At 34.4% G+C, this 16180-nt stretch overlaps 1 protein-coding gene across 1 annotated transcript; it reads right to left on the bottom strand.

Moving 5' to 3' along the window:
* Window positions 1–6367: 6367 nt before the first annotated feature.
* LOC137708507 (lysine histidine transporter 1-like) lies at window positions 6368–11112 on the bottom strand. The gene is made up of 7 exons (XM_068447603.1): window positions 11042–11112; window positions 9388–9545; window positions 8465–8848; window positions 7474–7973; window positions 7276–7367; window positions 7119–7187; window positions 6368–7023 (listed from the first exon to the last, which is right to left on the bottom strand). The coding sequence occupies exons 1-7, from the start codon at window positions 11066–11068 to the stop codon at window positions 6925–6927; spliced, it is 1329 nt and encodes a 442-aa protein (XP_068303704.1). The 5' UTR covers window positions 11069–11112; the 3' UTR covers window positions 6368–6924.
* Between the last annotated feature and the right edge of the window lie 5068 nt (window positions 11113–16180).

Genomic DNA, 16180 nt, shown 5'->3' with positions numbered 1-16180 from the left:
TGCACTCCGTTGTTTATGTTTGGAATTTGTGATTAGAAATTGGAGAATTAACTTCTTGATAATTGTATGTGTTTATGCCCCCTCATGATATCATGAGATCTAATGAGATTGTTTGCGATCTGGTTAAATACATAGTAATAAGGACAATAGTTCATATTTTTAAGGAAGGTTAATGGTTCTGGGTTTTTACATTTATTGTTAACTATAATTGTTATGGTTGATTATCGTTCTTTTAGTCTCACTGAGTTTCTTTGTTCAATGGTTTGGTCCATCTTATTAAGTTTCTCGCCTGAGATCTCTTCTAGCACTGCTCTTCTCTTGGACCAGGTACAACTTCTTTGACTTTCTGTTTGTTTCCGAGAAAATTTAGAGCTCGAAAGTGTGTAGAACTGTAGAAGTAAAAAAAGTCTCAATCTTTCTATTGTCCTGTACAAAAAGAAATTGAATTTTGAATTTGCGTTTTTGGCATACCCTTTACTAGAATTTCGTGATTTGGGAATTGTAGAAGTTGGTGGCGATTCAAAACCCATTACCTTGGATGAGAATTAAGAGTAATTTGAAACCGGACAGCAAGGAATTGCAAGTGGGTAATGATAATGATAATGGTGAGGATAATGATGATGACACAAATCCGCTATTTTGCATATGGTTTTGAAGATTGATTTTTTTTTTTTTTCATTTTGATTTTTCTTTTTTGTATTTTTTAGCAGATGTTGTTTTGATTTTTAATTCCTTATCATCGCTACTACAAAAAAGGTTAGTTTTGTTTTCTACATTTAAAGAGTGTTTAAAGAAAAGTTGCATGTAATTGATTTTCTGCTATAATGTTTTGAAATTCCTTATTTATATTGTTCTAGATATTCTTGGTTTGCATTTATTTTACGTGATGGTATTAGAAAAAAATAAAGCCGCAATGATGAAAAAATTTGTCTAAGTCAAAACAAGCGATAAAGAATCCTTACACCATTGAGCCATTACTGAAATAAATTTGATACCAATTTTATGTGTGCACAGCTGAATGTGAAACAATGTAATTAAATGTGAAACAATATGTTTTCAGTACCTTGGTATATGGTACAAGATTGGGGGTAATGACACCAATAAAAACTGGGGTTGTAATAAGTAACTTTTTCTCCGTTCTTTATTGTAGTACTATAGATTCAAATTTGTCATTGTGCATTTTTTATTTTTCTGCACAGTTGGATGATTAGGTTTTGTGCAAAGTGAATCATTCGAATGCTCAGAATGTATTATATTTATAAATTCCAGCTAATGCTGCTCTAACATGATACAAGAGACCAACACTTTCATCCATATGTAAGTTCCTCTAATAAGTGCTTTGCACAAATGCTTTACAAATTTCAGTTTTTATCTTCTGATTATTTTATGCAGGGGTTTTTTATTACTTTTTCTTTGATTGGAAATTTGGTGGTTTCTTAAGATACAATGATATCAAATTAGATTTTTCTAATTTTCTGATTTTGGTGTTTTGCAGGGAGTGCTGATATACTGATATCTGGGATTTTTTATCTTTGAAATAGGTAAATGCTATTTTTAATGTTTCAGTTCTGGCATGTTTGGTTCTTTGAATTCTGTAGTTTGCTTGCTTCTTCGTTGCTTCGTGATTTTCATTTTTCAGTGTGATTAAATTCTTGAATTTTTCATATTGAACTAATGAAGTTCATTCTGAATTTCCAATTCAACATTATAACATTATAAAATTGTTTTGCAAAGAAATTGTGTGTTCTTCATGTGCATTCTTCATTGTTCGTACTTTGAATTCAAGATAATGCAGTATATTTTCAACAGTAACCAATGATATATTCTCAGATAATCGTGGCAGGATGCCCATGATGTGTTATTTAGGGGACTTTGAGTGGAATAATTTTGTGATGGTTATTATTTGAAACATTGATGTTTTTCAGTTATTTGACTACCTTTACATCTCTTTCATTTAAATACTTGATTGGGAGCTTAATCTTTCTTTTGGTATTTGTTATGTTTTCTTTTGTTGGCTGTATTTTGTATCTCATTAACAACAGTAAGCAAGTGAAAGCTATAAGTTATCTATTACCGGTATCCATTTTAAAAAATCATATGTGGTAGATGTTATTATTTGAGCTTTCTTATTATTGTAGTGGTGTTGTGTTAACATTTCTTTTGCAATTTGATACTTTTCTATTTACACATTTCTTTACATGCAATTTAATCTGCATATTTGTGATTTCGTAAATTGATAAAATTGATATTTTGATTCTACAACTTTGTAATTGAATGAAAATGGTTTCAGCTCTGCGATTTGCCAGCTTTTAATCCAACAAGAAAGATGAAGGTTTGTGCCTATTGACTGTGGAGGAGTTAAAGTAGGTGAGTTCGAAAAATGTAAGAATGCAGGAATGTAAGTAAAGATTAATCTTTTTCACATGCACATCATCTTTTGTATATAGATTGTATCAATCAAATCTTTCGTATATAAAGATTTATTCAGCATTTTCTGTCATACAATCTTTTTATATCTTTGAAACAAATTTTTCACACAATTTGTGATCCCGCAGCAACGCGCGGGCAAAACTATCTAGTATAAAGCTATAAAAGGATTGTGTATCCAATTATTTGGAATCTTAAGAAAGAACAATAATTTACTGTTACGAATGGTTTTGACAGTTAGTTTTGAGCCATGATCCAGATTGGTAGTTTTGGACAAGTAACATATTCTCTTTATCAGAATGATGATTGAGATAATATTGTTTAAATCATTATCTCCTTATCACTAAATATTTTAGTGCAATACTAATAATTTCACTGCTAATGAGAACTTTTATCTGGGATTTTCTTTTGTGTTGTCACTTCTGATTTTACTGATTGATGTATTTCTTGAAGGTGGTGATGTAATCATAAGAAAAAGTCGAGTTCTTTAGTTCATTGCAAGTCGACCCATTGCCATGTATCTCTCTCTCTCTCTCTCTCTCTCTCTCTCTCTCTCAAGATATTACCAATTAGGTGTATTTATACTCTTATTGGAAGTGAATTTTATTATAATGATGTAACTGCATGATAACCTATGCATCGTTTGGAGTTTAAATATAACGCTTAAATTGTGGGCAAATGTAAATGTGAAAGTGATAAACTATAACCTCATCCATCATTTAGTTGAGAGATCACTCAAGTTGTGAAGAAATGTAACTAGCCATTTTATGAAGATTATTAGCACTTAATGTACAATTGTATTGCATAATTTTTGTGAAGAATATATTTATCAGCAGAATGTGCTTTAAAGAAAAGAAACAAAAACAGTTTGTAAAGTAGGAGAAACAACCAGGTGCCACTGTGTAAGATTCTAGGGACTGCTAAATTGGAATACTCAAGAGAAACGATATGCATCTGGATCACTAATAATGTTTTTTTGTGTGTATGTATCTCATATGTTGAAGGCGCCCTAATATTAGCAGTCAAAATGGAGCAATTTGTCTGGATATTTTGAAAGACCAATGGAACCCAACTCTGATATTTAACTGCCGAGATTGTTGGGTCTAAAAATAAGAAAATGGAGAGAGTAGCACAACACTACTACTTGAAATTGGCTTTGGGTAAGCTTCCACTCTCTTCTATTTATAATCTCTTTGAGAAGTGATTTTGATTGCTGGTTGAAAGAGATAATGTCAAATTCTCATATATGAACTAAGAAAATAATATGCATGTCTAATGAAGTGGAATTTTTCCTGGTATTATTTACATGCATGTTATAAATTTAGTTGTTGATCTTGACTTGACACGAAGAATGGCATTAAAAAAAATTGAAAAACTAGAGCTACTCTACTGTTTATGCAGCGAGCAAAGGGAAGGAAAGGAAAAACAGTTAATTTAATGCTCCATTTTCTCAATCACTCTCCACATTTGCTGCAAGCTGAATCGTTCATATCTTTCAAACTAAATAGTTTTTACTTTTCTGTGTGTATATTTTGTCTTGCATTCTTTTATAAGTTTTGAAACTATAACCGCGGTATATCTTATAGCACTACTGTTGGAGTTTGTGGCCAAGTGGACAAGTGTCCAAAATACCTTTCGGCTAAACAAAGAAGGTGTTGTCCACCTTCTTTGTTTAGCCGAAAGGTATTTTGGACACTTGTCCACTTGACTTTCTTTGTTTAGCCGAAAGGTATTTTGGACACTTGTCCACTTGGCCACAAACTCCAACAATCTCCACCTTGGTCAAGTTCCGAAGTCCATTGGCCTTACGTACCAGCATGCACACTCTGAATCAACCTCGTTGGTCCTGTTCCGATTCAGTCACTGCCAATGCATGTGCAGCTGCTGCAAGCAAAAAAAAACATTTAGCTTCAGACAGGATCTCGACACATCCTCGTCTCCTCCAGCAGGTTTTCCTCCTCTTCATTGTCTGCAACTTGGAAATTTGTCAGTGCACCCATTTCCAGCAACACCCGTCGAGCCAGACAAACATTCCTCACATTTCTCATTCTTCAGGACCATCTCATCACCTGTGAATCCCATTGCTCCAGCTGCTGCAAAACCCCTGCAACACTTGAGACCTTTCACTCTAGCTCTCTTGATTTCTCTCTGCAACTCTCTCTCTCTACCACCATAAGGCATAACAAATGCCTTAATATATAATGTTCAACCTTTCCCATGGGAGAGCCGAATGCTCTCCCCTTGGATGCTTTCTTCCTCATCATGATGTTCATTTCATCATTTTCTTATTTCTTTTAACCAATACTTTTCCATTTTTTCCTCCCCAAAACAAGGAAGGTGTTGTCCACCTTCTTTGTTTAGCCGAAAGGTATTTTGAACACTTGTCCACTTGGCCACAAACTAACATTATCAACAATGTTATGGATGAAGATTATGCGCCTGTACTGTGGGAGAAGTTGGAAAAACTCTATATTGCTAAGAGTTTGACCAACAAGTTATATCTGAAGAGGAAGCTGTACAAGCTGAAGATGGATGAAGGCGGGAATCTCATGGACCACATGAATGTGTTCAATGGATACTTGGATCAATTGAGGAAAGTTGATGTTAAGGTTGAGGAAGAAGATAAAGCCCTCTTACTTCTTACCTCACTTCCAGATTCGTATGAGAATCTTGTGACAACCTTATTGCATGGAAAAGATACAGTAAGTTTGGAGCAGGTGCATGCTTCTTTGGTGTCTTATGATACACAAAAGAGGAAGACCATTGTAGATGGTGGGCACGAGACTGCTTTAGCTGTTCAAGGTTGGAATCATGGAAGAAAATTGGTAGGAGGATTTGAGAGAGACAACAGGTTCAAATCAAGCTCCAAAGGCAAGGGACCACAATGCTATGACTGCAAAGATTTCGGGCATAAAAAGATGAATTGTCCTTTGAGAAAAAGAAAGGATGATCTTGGTCCAGGTAGCAGCAATTTTGTGGCGGAAGACTTCGAGTATGCCCTCTAGGTACTCGAAGCAACACATCTCCTGGTGATGTATAGTCTCAAGTGTTGCAGGGGTTTTGCAGCAGGTGGAGCTATGAGATTCACAGGTGATGAGATGGTCCTGAAGAATGAGAAGTGTGAGGAATGTTTGTCTGGCTCGACGAGTGTTGCTGGAAATGGGTGCATTGACAAGTTTCCAAGTTGCAGGCAATGAAGAGGAGGAAAACCTGCTGGAGGAGACGAGGATGTGTCGAGATCCTGTTTGAAGCTAAATGTTTTTTTTTGCTTGCAGCAGCTGCACATGCATTGGCAGTGACTGAATCGGAACAGGACCAACGAGGTTGATTCAGAGTGTGCATGCTGGTACGTAAGGCCAATGGACTTCGAAACTTGGCCAAGGTGGAGATTGTTGGAGTTTGTGGACAAGTGTCCAAAATACCTTTCGGCTAAACAAAGAAGGTGGACAACACCTTCCTTATTTTGGGGAGGAAAAAATGGAAAAGTGTTGGTTAAAAGAAATAAGAAAATGATGAAAGGAACATCATGATGAGGAAGAAAGCATCCAAGGGGAGAGCATTCGGCTCTCCCATGGGAAAGGTTGAACATTATATATTAAGGCATTTGTTATGCCTTATGGTGGTAGAGAGAGAGTTGCAGAGAGAAATCAAGAGAGCTAGAGTGAAAGGTCTCTTGTGAAAGAACTCTTGGGGTAGAGTGAGGCTCTTGGGAAAATTCTGTGAGGGTGTACAAGGGATATGGGATTGGGTTATGTCGATTTAACTCATGTGTAACTTGTACTGTTTTTCTCATAGTGAAGAGCAATATCTCTCCGAGGACGTAGGCAGGTTTTTGCCGAACCTCGTAAATTTCTCGGCGTCTTAATTTCTTGTATTTTAAACTATTCAACTGTGGGTTTGTATGTTGGTGAAGATAATCAGCCAAAGCACAACAACTACAGCTTTCCATAAAGTGTTTCCAATAATATAGTTTTATATGTAATACTCTTACACTCTCTTTTACTAATTTTTGTTACATTATCAATCACTCACAGGTCATGCTATTCATAGAGTGGTTCAAAGGATTCCAAGAGCTTCATTCACCCAATTTCTGATCTTCATGTAAAAATTCTTTCAAAAAGCTCAAACATCTTTTAGTGTAAATATACATGAACCTTCTTTAATAATCTCTTATAACTTCAAAATATGTTTTTTTTATACGGTTACTAACCCCGCAGCAACATGCGGGCCATATTTCTAGTATATATAAATACATGTACATATATTCACCATTACAAACAGAGAAAATGAAACAGAAGAAGAATCCTTTGGAAACAAACAACCTTATTTATTTTCAGATCTCCGATTATCGCAAGACCCTCGAGGCACATAGTCATAATTAGATTGATCTTCATCATCATCAACGGCTTCATTTTTCTTGTATTTTTTTTTATAGGTTTTGGAGATTCTTGCAGCAACCTACTATCCTTTTTTGGGCCGGGAAGGATGGTGAAGGACTTAAGAGTAAAATTTGTAGGTCTTGGCTTGCATGATGATCGATCTCAATCCTCCGATAGGTGATAGAACCATCAAAAGAACACCCAAAAAGATACAGGTCTGAAAATGAAGTAAAATAATTATTAGGTTAACTAATATAAATTAAAGAAAATGTAAACTTATGGACAACGAAGTACGAGTACGAATGAACATACATAGTTGCACCACCAAGACAAGCTGAACTTCCTTGGCTTGTAAATGGCAAGCCACATGACACAAGGGAGCTGCATATAATAACAAGATTCAATCAAAATGTGCAAGTAATGTTACGCTATGCTTTGCATTAGGTGTGGAGAAAATCTGTGGGCTTACGAAGTAAGTTGTTGGAGCGAAAGCAAATCCTCCGAAAAATCCAAGGAGACCACCGAAGAAAGGGAAGGTAATGCCAATGAACATGGTGAATGCTGCAATACAATGTCAATTAGAACTCATTTATCCACCTTCAGATAACAACATGCGCATTTAAGCTCATGTTATAACTTGATGGAATAAAGGGAAAAGGGTACTTACCGACATATATATTACGCGAAATGAAGCGAAGCGTTCTAGTAGGTGCGAAATTCAACTTCTTTACCAACACAGCTTCGATCATGTCAAACACCGGCATTGCGTAAATCTGATAGCTTCCGATGACATGGATGACAACAAACATGTTGGCCACTGCAATGAGCCAGGCAGGTTTTTCAAGTGAAATGAGGATGTTATCCTCAACTGTATTGCCAAACACGTAGAATCCGACCAGAGCAACCGGGAAGTAGCACAAGGCGACAACAATGTAGGCGACGATGACTCCTCTCCACATGGGTCCCTTGGATGGCTTCTCAGGTGTAGATGGAATTGTTGCTTGGATTTCCAGAACAACATTGTGACCAGCATAAGCAAAAGCCACGTGACCCAAGGAAGTGAAGAAATTGAGCACAGTTCCTGATGCAGACGTGGCTTTGTACCCATATGCGACATTGTCTACCACACCCTTGTCCACAGAGGCTCCCCAAGCGATGGTAGAGTAACTGCATCCCTCACAAAATCAATTGAAGGATATTAATTAAACATTAATTTGAAAACACTAACTTTTTTATGCCAATTGATGTGTTGTTTTTTGTTATCTAAGAGCACTAGCTTGTCCGAGACTGCTCCTATATGAAGCACTTAGTGAGGGAGTTAGAAACATGTACGTTTGTAGTTTTTATTAAAAATATAGTTGCCTCCTGAGAATGCACTTGAAAGTGAATTCTAAGAAGCATATAATGCTTCTTCAAAGAGCTTTTATGGTCCACAAGTAATTTGAACTGTTTCTCCCAAACGTAGTCAGAAAATTTTAGATTTGCATATAAAGATCTTTTAGCCCTTCCAAAGTAGTTCCAAACCAGTTAATCGATTTTTTTTAATAATCACACTTTCTAACTTTTTTCCTGTCAAACCATGTCATAAGCATTTTTTACCTACAAACACCTTGTCATTCTAAAAGTACTTTCAAACAATTTAGGTTGACAATATATACCTCAAGGACATGACTGCAGCAGCCAAAGACACACCAGAGATGGAGTTGAAGTTGGGAAGGTGGGAGAGGACAAAGTGAACAGATGCAAAGATCATGATGAAATAGGTTAACTTGATCTTTTTACAGTCTGAGCACACAGAATTGTGGACCTTCTGTAGCGATTTTCCTCCGGTAACCATGTAGACGATGTTGACACCGACCTCGACGATGAGCTGTTGAGGCACAACAATGTAAAGGCCAAGCTTTTCACCAAATGCATACTGCCCCAGCTCGTGGTATCGATCAAACCGTTTGCCTGGAACCATCTCATGCATTTCAACCATTTGCCAGAGTGTGTACAATGTGATGATCCATGACAGCACCAGAATTACCACACCAGGACCCCTGAATTACCACAATGTGGAGGCAAAATAACAGCAGCAAAAAGTAAGGAAATATGCTTACTAATTTCTGTCCGAATGTAAAAAGTAAACAAGGGCTTGCAGGGAGAGGAGTATGCGGAAATCACTTTCCCAAGTGATGTGAAGAATTGTATGACTATTTAATATTGTCAGAAGTCTAGGGTTGAGTTAGGGCTGGTTTGGTATTGCTGTGCTTTGAAAAAAAACTACTTTTGTTGTGCTGTGAGAATAAGCAGCTGTGAAATAGAGCAGCAGAGTGTTTGGTAAACTTTTTTGTAAAAGTGCTTTTGAAAAAAAAAGCAGTATTATAGTGTTTGGTAAACTTTTATGTAAAACAGATGTGAAAAAAAATCAGTTTTTCAAAGCTGGGTTTTGTAGCTTCTTGTTTTTGGCTTTTTTTCACCCAAAACTGTGAAAAAAAGCTAAAGCTAAATGTTTACCAAACACAAAAACAGCTCCCAGCTTTTTTTTATACCAGTTTTTTTCAGAATCACCTCAGTACCAAATCAGGCCTTAACATACCATCCAAGATTGGCCATGGCGTAAGGGAGACTGAGAACACCAGCTCCAACCATGGCAGTGACATTGTGGAAAGCTGAGTACCACCATTTTGCATTCCTTGAAGCAGTGATTGGAAGCCACTCTTCGATTTTCTTCTGCTTTGCTAATTTTTCTTCTATCTATCATACACAATAACATATGTTGTTTCATCAGCATCAATCACATACTGTCACCCAAATCCAGGACTATATCACATGGAAAATTGACACATCATTATTCGCTTCAACGAAATCAACATTGTCGGGGTCGGTTAGCTAAGAAAATTATTGATATGTCATTTTATCTTAGGAAAATTAATGAAAATGATATGAAAACTTAGAGTTTTAACAATAAGGACAAAATAAAGATTAAAATGAATAGTATCAATATTGATTTTTTAGTGTAAAAATATGATTTTTTGTTAAAGTGAACAGTACCGAAGTTTTTCGTTAAAGTTCCTTTTATCTTAGCTACAAATCACATTAGAGCACAGTGTATAAAACCGTATTTTAGTTATGAGGAAGAATAACTTTCTACATGTACAGAGCTAAATATCTTCGGCTAAATAAGGACGGATGAGGAAAAATTAAAAATTCTACCGTAAATAAAAAAGGACAATGGTGTAATTGGAATTCTAGGGGGTTGGGAAGTGGGGTGGGCCGGTGGGGGGAGCTAGTCCAATGAATCTTGGTATCTGGTATCCCTGACTTAGGGGAGGAATCAAGAATTCGGATTCTTCTCGGATTTTTTTTGTGAGGATTTTAAAAATTCGTAAATTGTGTCTGTTTATTATGTATTGTACGATCAAAAATTATTTTAAATATTTTTATTTAAAATTAAGCACAAATAGTACTTGACAAAAATTAATCATAATTATAGACAATAAACAAATACGATTCACCAATTCTTAAAATTCTAACCAAAAAATCCGGAGAGAGGATCCTATTGTAGGAATCAAAACTCAAACGTTGAAAAGGCTTTTCATCCAACTGTATCAACTGTCGTAATTGAGTTGCTTCAAGTCTTGTTTGAGCAGTGTTTTATTCTCTGTCGGGCGTGTAGGGGCCAGCACTATCTACTTCCTGATCAAACTTGGTTAATAGCAGTGCATCCCAGAATCTCATTTAATTAATAAAATTTTCTTTGTCAATTAAAAGAAGATGAAAAAACTACTTAAATTTCTATTATTTAACAAAATAATGAGCAATAATGTAATTTCACAAATTTAAATTTTACAATACCTTCAATATTAAAAAAAAAAAAAAACCTTCTCAGTCCCCCACGTTCTCTCTCTCCTTCTCATTTTCTAAATAAATATGTTTACACACACAAAATGTATAAACAAATGTTAGTATATTATTATTTTAATTCAAATATTTTATTTTATAATGAGAGAAAAATCCGACCTGAACCTAGTTTGCAAAATAATATCTCCTTCTGTGGTGATGTTGATCTTATAAGCACACAAAACTTCAAACAAAAAAAACCAAAAACAAATGATGTAGCTTGAGTCAAAATATATGCTTGTTTTCAAATTCACTCTCAAGTCGCTTGTATAGTTGAAAAATGTTTAGTTTCACAGACAGAGATTTAGAGAGAGAGAGAGAGAGAGAAAGAGAGAGAGAGAGAGACTAACTTCGTCAGTTGGAGCTTGGGTTCCCATGGCCGGCACAGGGTTGCAAGGATACACGACAAAGACGACAATCACAGATATATATATATATATATAGAGAGAGAGAGAGAGAGAGAGAGAGAGAGAGAGAGAGAGAGAGAGAGAGAGAGAGAGAGAGAGAGGGGAAAAAAACAAGAGGAATTCAACTCGAGTATCGAGCACAGGAATTGACCAGGGGTCCAGGGTGCTCTTTCTACATATATATAATACAAAGATCCAAGGTCACACGTGAGGAATGGACTAAACTACCCTTCCAACTCAGTAGAAAAACTCAGTAATTATCTTGCTTTTGTGTCCATTTCATTCCAATACTCTTTGTTTTTTTGTGTGTACGTATGCTCACTGAAATTTCCTGGAAACATCCACCTTAGACTGAAAAAAGAAAGGGAAACAAAAATGGAAAGGAATTTTGAGGAGGCGTATAAGTTATATATTTCACAAGTATACTACCCTAAAAGATATATAATTCACAACTTAGATGAAGGTTTCACAAGGGAAGATAAAAAAAAATAATATTGCAAGGTTAAAAAGTTAAAAAAAAAAAATTAATAATAATAATAATAAGGTTTCATTTGGAAGGAGAGATTTCTGGAAAAATGGATTGGAGAAGGCAATCCCTACATATATACAAATAGTTTAGGAAAATATCAACAATAAGATCCATTTTGGATGGATAAATTCAGAAAAATTGCAAATACATTCTGCAACTTAAAATGACAATATTCCATGTGATATTGTGTACTTTAAAAACGGTTTTTAAAATTCGTCTGTTTCTTCTGCATTTACCACACTATTAATACAAAGTTTAATGTATTGTTAATTATCACCATTAAAGCATTTAAATTCCTGTATTTTTTTTTTTGCCTTAAATGTTAAAATAGTCTCTGTGTTTTAGTCATTGAGTCAATTTCGAATGAAATGTCTTTAATTAGCTAACAGAGACAAATATGAGGACTAAATTAGTCAAATAACAAACACAATGACTAAATTCGCCATATGACTATAACACAAGAACCACTTTGACATTTAACCCTTTTTTTTAAATGCATGTTACCATAGACAACGAAATATGTATATAACTTTAAGGATGTCAAGGGGTTCAAACCAATTTTGTGTTTTAAACCACAAAGTCTATTTCGCTCTATCATTATTATCATGGAAAACGACAATGAGATAGATTTATTAAAAAACAAGAAGAGTACAATTTGTCAAGGAAACATAAAGCCTAACCTTGACCATAATATATAGCAAACATAACAAATAAAATCTTCAATAACCAATACAAGATAAAAATAATGCCAACAAAAGATAACCTATCAAAAGTAATAGTGTGGAAGCTCTACATAATCACAATGATAATAAAGGAAAAGGAAATCATGAGGAGAATCCCACCAAATAAGACTAATAAGTGTAACTTCTTTTTTCGTCATCGATAAAATTATCCTCGTACCATCGAAGTTTTATAAATAAATAAAAAATATTAGGGTGAGGAGCAAAAGTTGACATTGCCAGCAAACCACATGCATGCATCAATATCCCTAGCTAGATTCACATAGCAGACAACTTAAGCAATTTGGAGCGCTACTAGCGGTGAGCTTGCCAAGTTGTGTCGCTGCCCATAATATTGATTTGACTTATCTGTCTGTCGGCTTCTTGGCCATTTGATTCTTCATATGAAGACTTTTATTTTATTTTCTGTATATGTTTAAATTCCATCTTTATTATTCTCTAAATTATAGTTTATATTATATCAATTATTAATTGGCCTTTTACATATTATGGTCTCATTAATTTATAAGTCGAGACCACGACATGGCCCTGCCCTTAATACGAAATTGGAATGATAGAGTTGTTTTGCCTAAAATCCCTTCATTACTTAAGAGTGATATGATTATATACTCTTCTTTTGTCCACAAAAAACTCATGTCAATAGTTAATTAGATTTGAGAGTTGAGACATTGTACTATGATGACGGGCATTTACAACTGATACACAAATCAAGATACAAAGTATTTCATAAATGTGACTTAGTTCGGTTGATTAAGATAATGTATCCGTCTTTAATTTGAACCCAATTTTTTTGAGAAACATGTTTAGAAATACTTACATTATAGAGACTCACACCTGATGACCACACGAAATATGATAATGTGCATTTATAATTAATAAGCAAATCAAGATCCAAAGCATTTGACAAATGCAAGTTAAATCACTTGGCTAGAGTAGTTTACTTGTTTCTTACCGAGATTCAAATTACTAAATTGTAAGAGTTGTGTAAAATATTGTATTAGCAAATACAAAGATATAAAGTAGTTCTTAAAAAAAAAATAAATAAATAAATAAAGAGTCAACTACGTAATTAGTCCCTAAACTTTTATGATAGTTTAGATTTCGTCCCAGAATTTAAAAAACGGTTTAATTTTCATCCTTCAATTTAAAAAAAAAAAAAATCTAGAGAATTGGTCTTTCCATAGTGGGGATGAATTTTCTGTTATTTTACATGTTTGGATACGAGTGATCCCTAAATAACAGATGCAGGTTAGCAGCATGGAGTTCAAATTTTTTACACCAATTTTGTGTGTGACCTTTCTATTTAATGGACTCTGTATCATGTAGTGGGTTTCTGTGTATATATAAAAGGTTTTGCTACTAGAAAAAGGTATAATGGTAATTTGTGGTGATTGTTAGGGCATTGGGTAAGGAGACGGCAAGGCGGTGCTGGAACAATCATATCGTGATTGAAGAAATAAAATCAATACAAACATTCATGAATGAATCGAGTAGAAGTGGATGATGCCAAATGTAGATTCGCTCGAGTATCTGGAAACGTGCTTAGAAAGTTAAAAAGTGTGAGACCGATCTATACGGTTCAGATGACATGTCCATGGAGATTCGATGAGTGTCCCAGACATAGGGAGAGGATCCGATCCGATCTATTTGGTGGGGGTTATAGTAATTCTCATATTCTAATCATTCATAATAAATTATATGATTAATTTTCGTTAGATGTTATTTGTATTTGCTTTTAAATAAAAAAATGTCAAATAATTTCTAACCGTACAATGCACAATGAATAGCAGATTCCGACAAAATGAATTCAGATGGAGTCCAATCCCCCAAATATAAAGATTTTATTATAACATGCAATAGAATAATGAATGGTTGAATATGTGGTACATGATCTAATATATAAGGATCCAGCCAACAAAAATCGTCAATCCCCCAAATCAAGAGAATGACTTATCTACACTTTTGATAAATCATCCTAACATTTCTGACCAATACTGCGATATCACGTGTGATATCTTACACTCATAATAACATCCCAGACTAATAATGTGATATCTTACATAACATCGTTTAATTTGTCCATTATCGCAGTGGGATATTAATGGTGTAGAAAAAATCTTTCTCCATAACCATATATAGTGCTTTAACTATTCACCTAGCATACGTACATTGCATTTACACCAAGACTCATAATAACAACCCAGACCAATAATGTGATATTTTACATATCATTATTTTATTCGTCTGTTATTGCAGTGGGATATTAAAAGTGTAGAAAATATCTCTCTCCATAACGATATAAAGTGGCATTACATAGTGTCTACTTTTTGTTAGTCATCATTGATCAACCACATTTTAATTTGCTAGGTTTCAACTTTCAAACACTGAGATTACACTGCACTTATATCTTTTTTATCCTTAAGCTACCCAAATTTGATTTCTCAAGTGACACAATGATAATATTGACCTTAAAATTTTGCTCCTCCTTTTCAATATAATTTGACTTCTTCAGGAGAATCTAACTGTGTATTTATTTTCTTTATAAGATGAACCGGAAATGATATTGTCATAAACAACAATTATTTCTAAAGTATTACACGTATAATATATAGTTTTTTTTTTTTTTTTGGTAAATTACATGTATACTATTGGGGAGAATCATATGTTAATGTAAGACATTATACACTTTATTTTACGTTTTCAAAAATTTATTTTAAACATATCGTAATGTTAGCTCATTGACGTGTATTCCTCTGATATGTTCACGAACCTATTTTAAACATATCGTAATTTTTGGATGCCTAAATTACCCCTAGTAACACTTACTTTGAGTCTCTCACTTATTATCTACATTTGTTTTACATTATTTCATTCAATTAAATGTCTTCAAAGACCTTATGGGGATTTGGAAAAAAAATTTAAATGTCATGATTCCTATTCATTTAATAACAAAAATTTACATGATACCAATGTTCCTTGTATAGTTGTTTTCACATGATGCTAACAGGTAAATTAGTATATCCTACAAATATAAAAAAGTTATTTTATTCAAAATTATCAATATTTTAAATATAACATAGTTCAATTATTTTGCACAACATATATATAATAACAATATAAGTTCCTAGTAAATTATGTAATGATACATTCAAAATAAATAAATATTTTTTATTCAAAATTAATTAAATACCAATATTTTGCAAAAAAAAATTAGATATATAAAACAATTTACCTACAAATAAAAGAATGTCGATTGATTGCACACTCTATATAATAATAATAAAATATGGCTAGTATGACACACCCCGACCGAGATCGGAGCGTGCTGGCCGTCACACAAAGGTGACGTAGCCATGTGCACGTGCGGAAGCTAATAAGTAGTAATATAAAAGTACGAATAAATTAAAAACTAGCATACAAGTACTAAAATGAGTGCTAGTTAGTGCGATACGAATTCAGAGCAGGTCTAAAGCAGTCCAAATGAAACGACAACAATAGTACGCCCGAAGGCGACCCTACGATGTGGAGTGTCTGTCAGAACGCCGAAAAGCTCACAAGGGAAACCACCGCAACGGCTAAGCAACTAGAACCTGGAGGGGCGCAAAACAAAAGCGTGAGTGGGCAAAAACAATCCTTTCTAAAACCATTTACAAAATACTTTCTAACCCCTCGCCGTAAAACCTGTATACTTCCCAGAAAATAAACATATATACGTATGTGTAAACATGCAAAACATGCTCAAGGGTATACCAATCATGCTCAAGATATGCCATGCCACAATCTCAAAGTGATATGCAAGTGCCCAGGTATAAC

This window comes from Pyrus communis, chromosome 11, assembly GCF_963583255.1.
Source record: "Pyrus communis chromosome 11, drPyrComm1.1, whole genome shotgun sequence".
Lineage (NCBI taxonomy): Eukaryota > Viridiplantae > Streptophyta > Magnoliopsida > Rosales > Rosaceae > Pyrus > Pyrus communis.
The sequence above is the reverse complement of the archived record's forward strand: the minus strand, read 5'-3'. Positions and strand labels throughout refer to the sequence as shown.

Excerpts from the sequence above, each read along its gene's own strand:
- LOC137708507 (XM_068447603.1), bottom strand. The coding sequence starts at position 11,068 with ATGGGAACCCAAGCTCCAACTGACGAA. Across the intron at positions 9,546-11,041 it reads CCCAAGCTCCAACTGACGAA|ATAGAAGAAAAATTAGCAAA; the intron begins GTTAGTCTCTCT and ends TGTGTATGATAG. Across the intron at positions 7,974-8,464 it reads GCTGCAGTCATGTCCTTGAG|TTACTCTACCATCGCTTGGG; the intron begins GTATATATTGTC and ends TGAGGGATGCAG.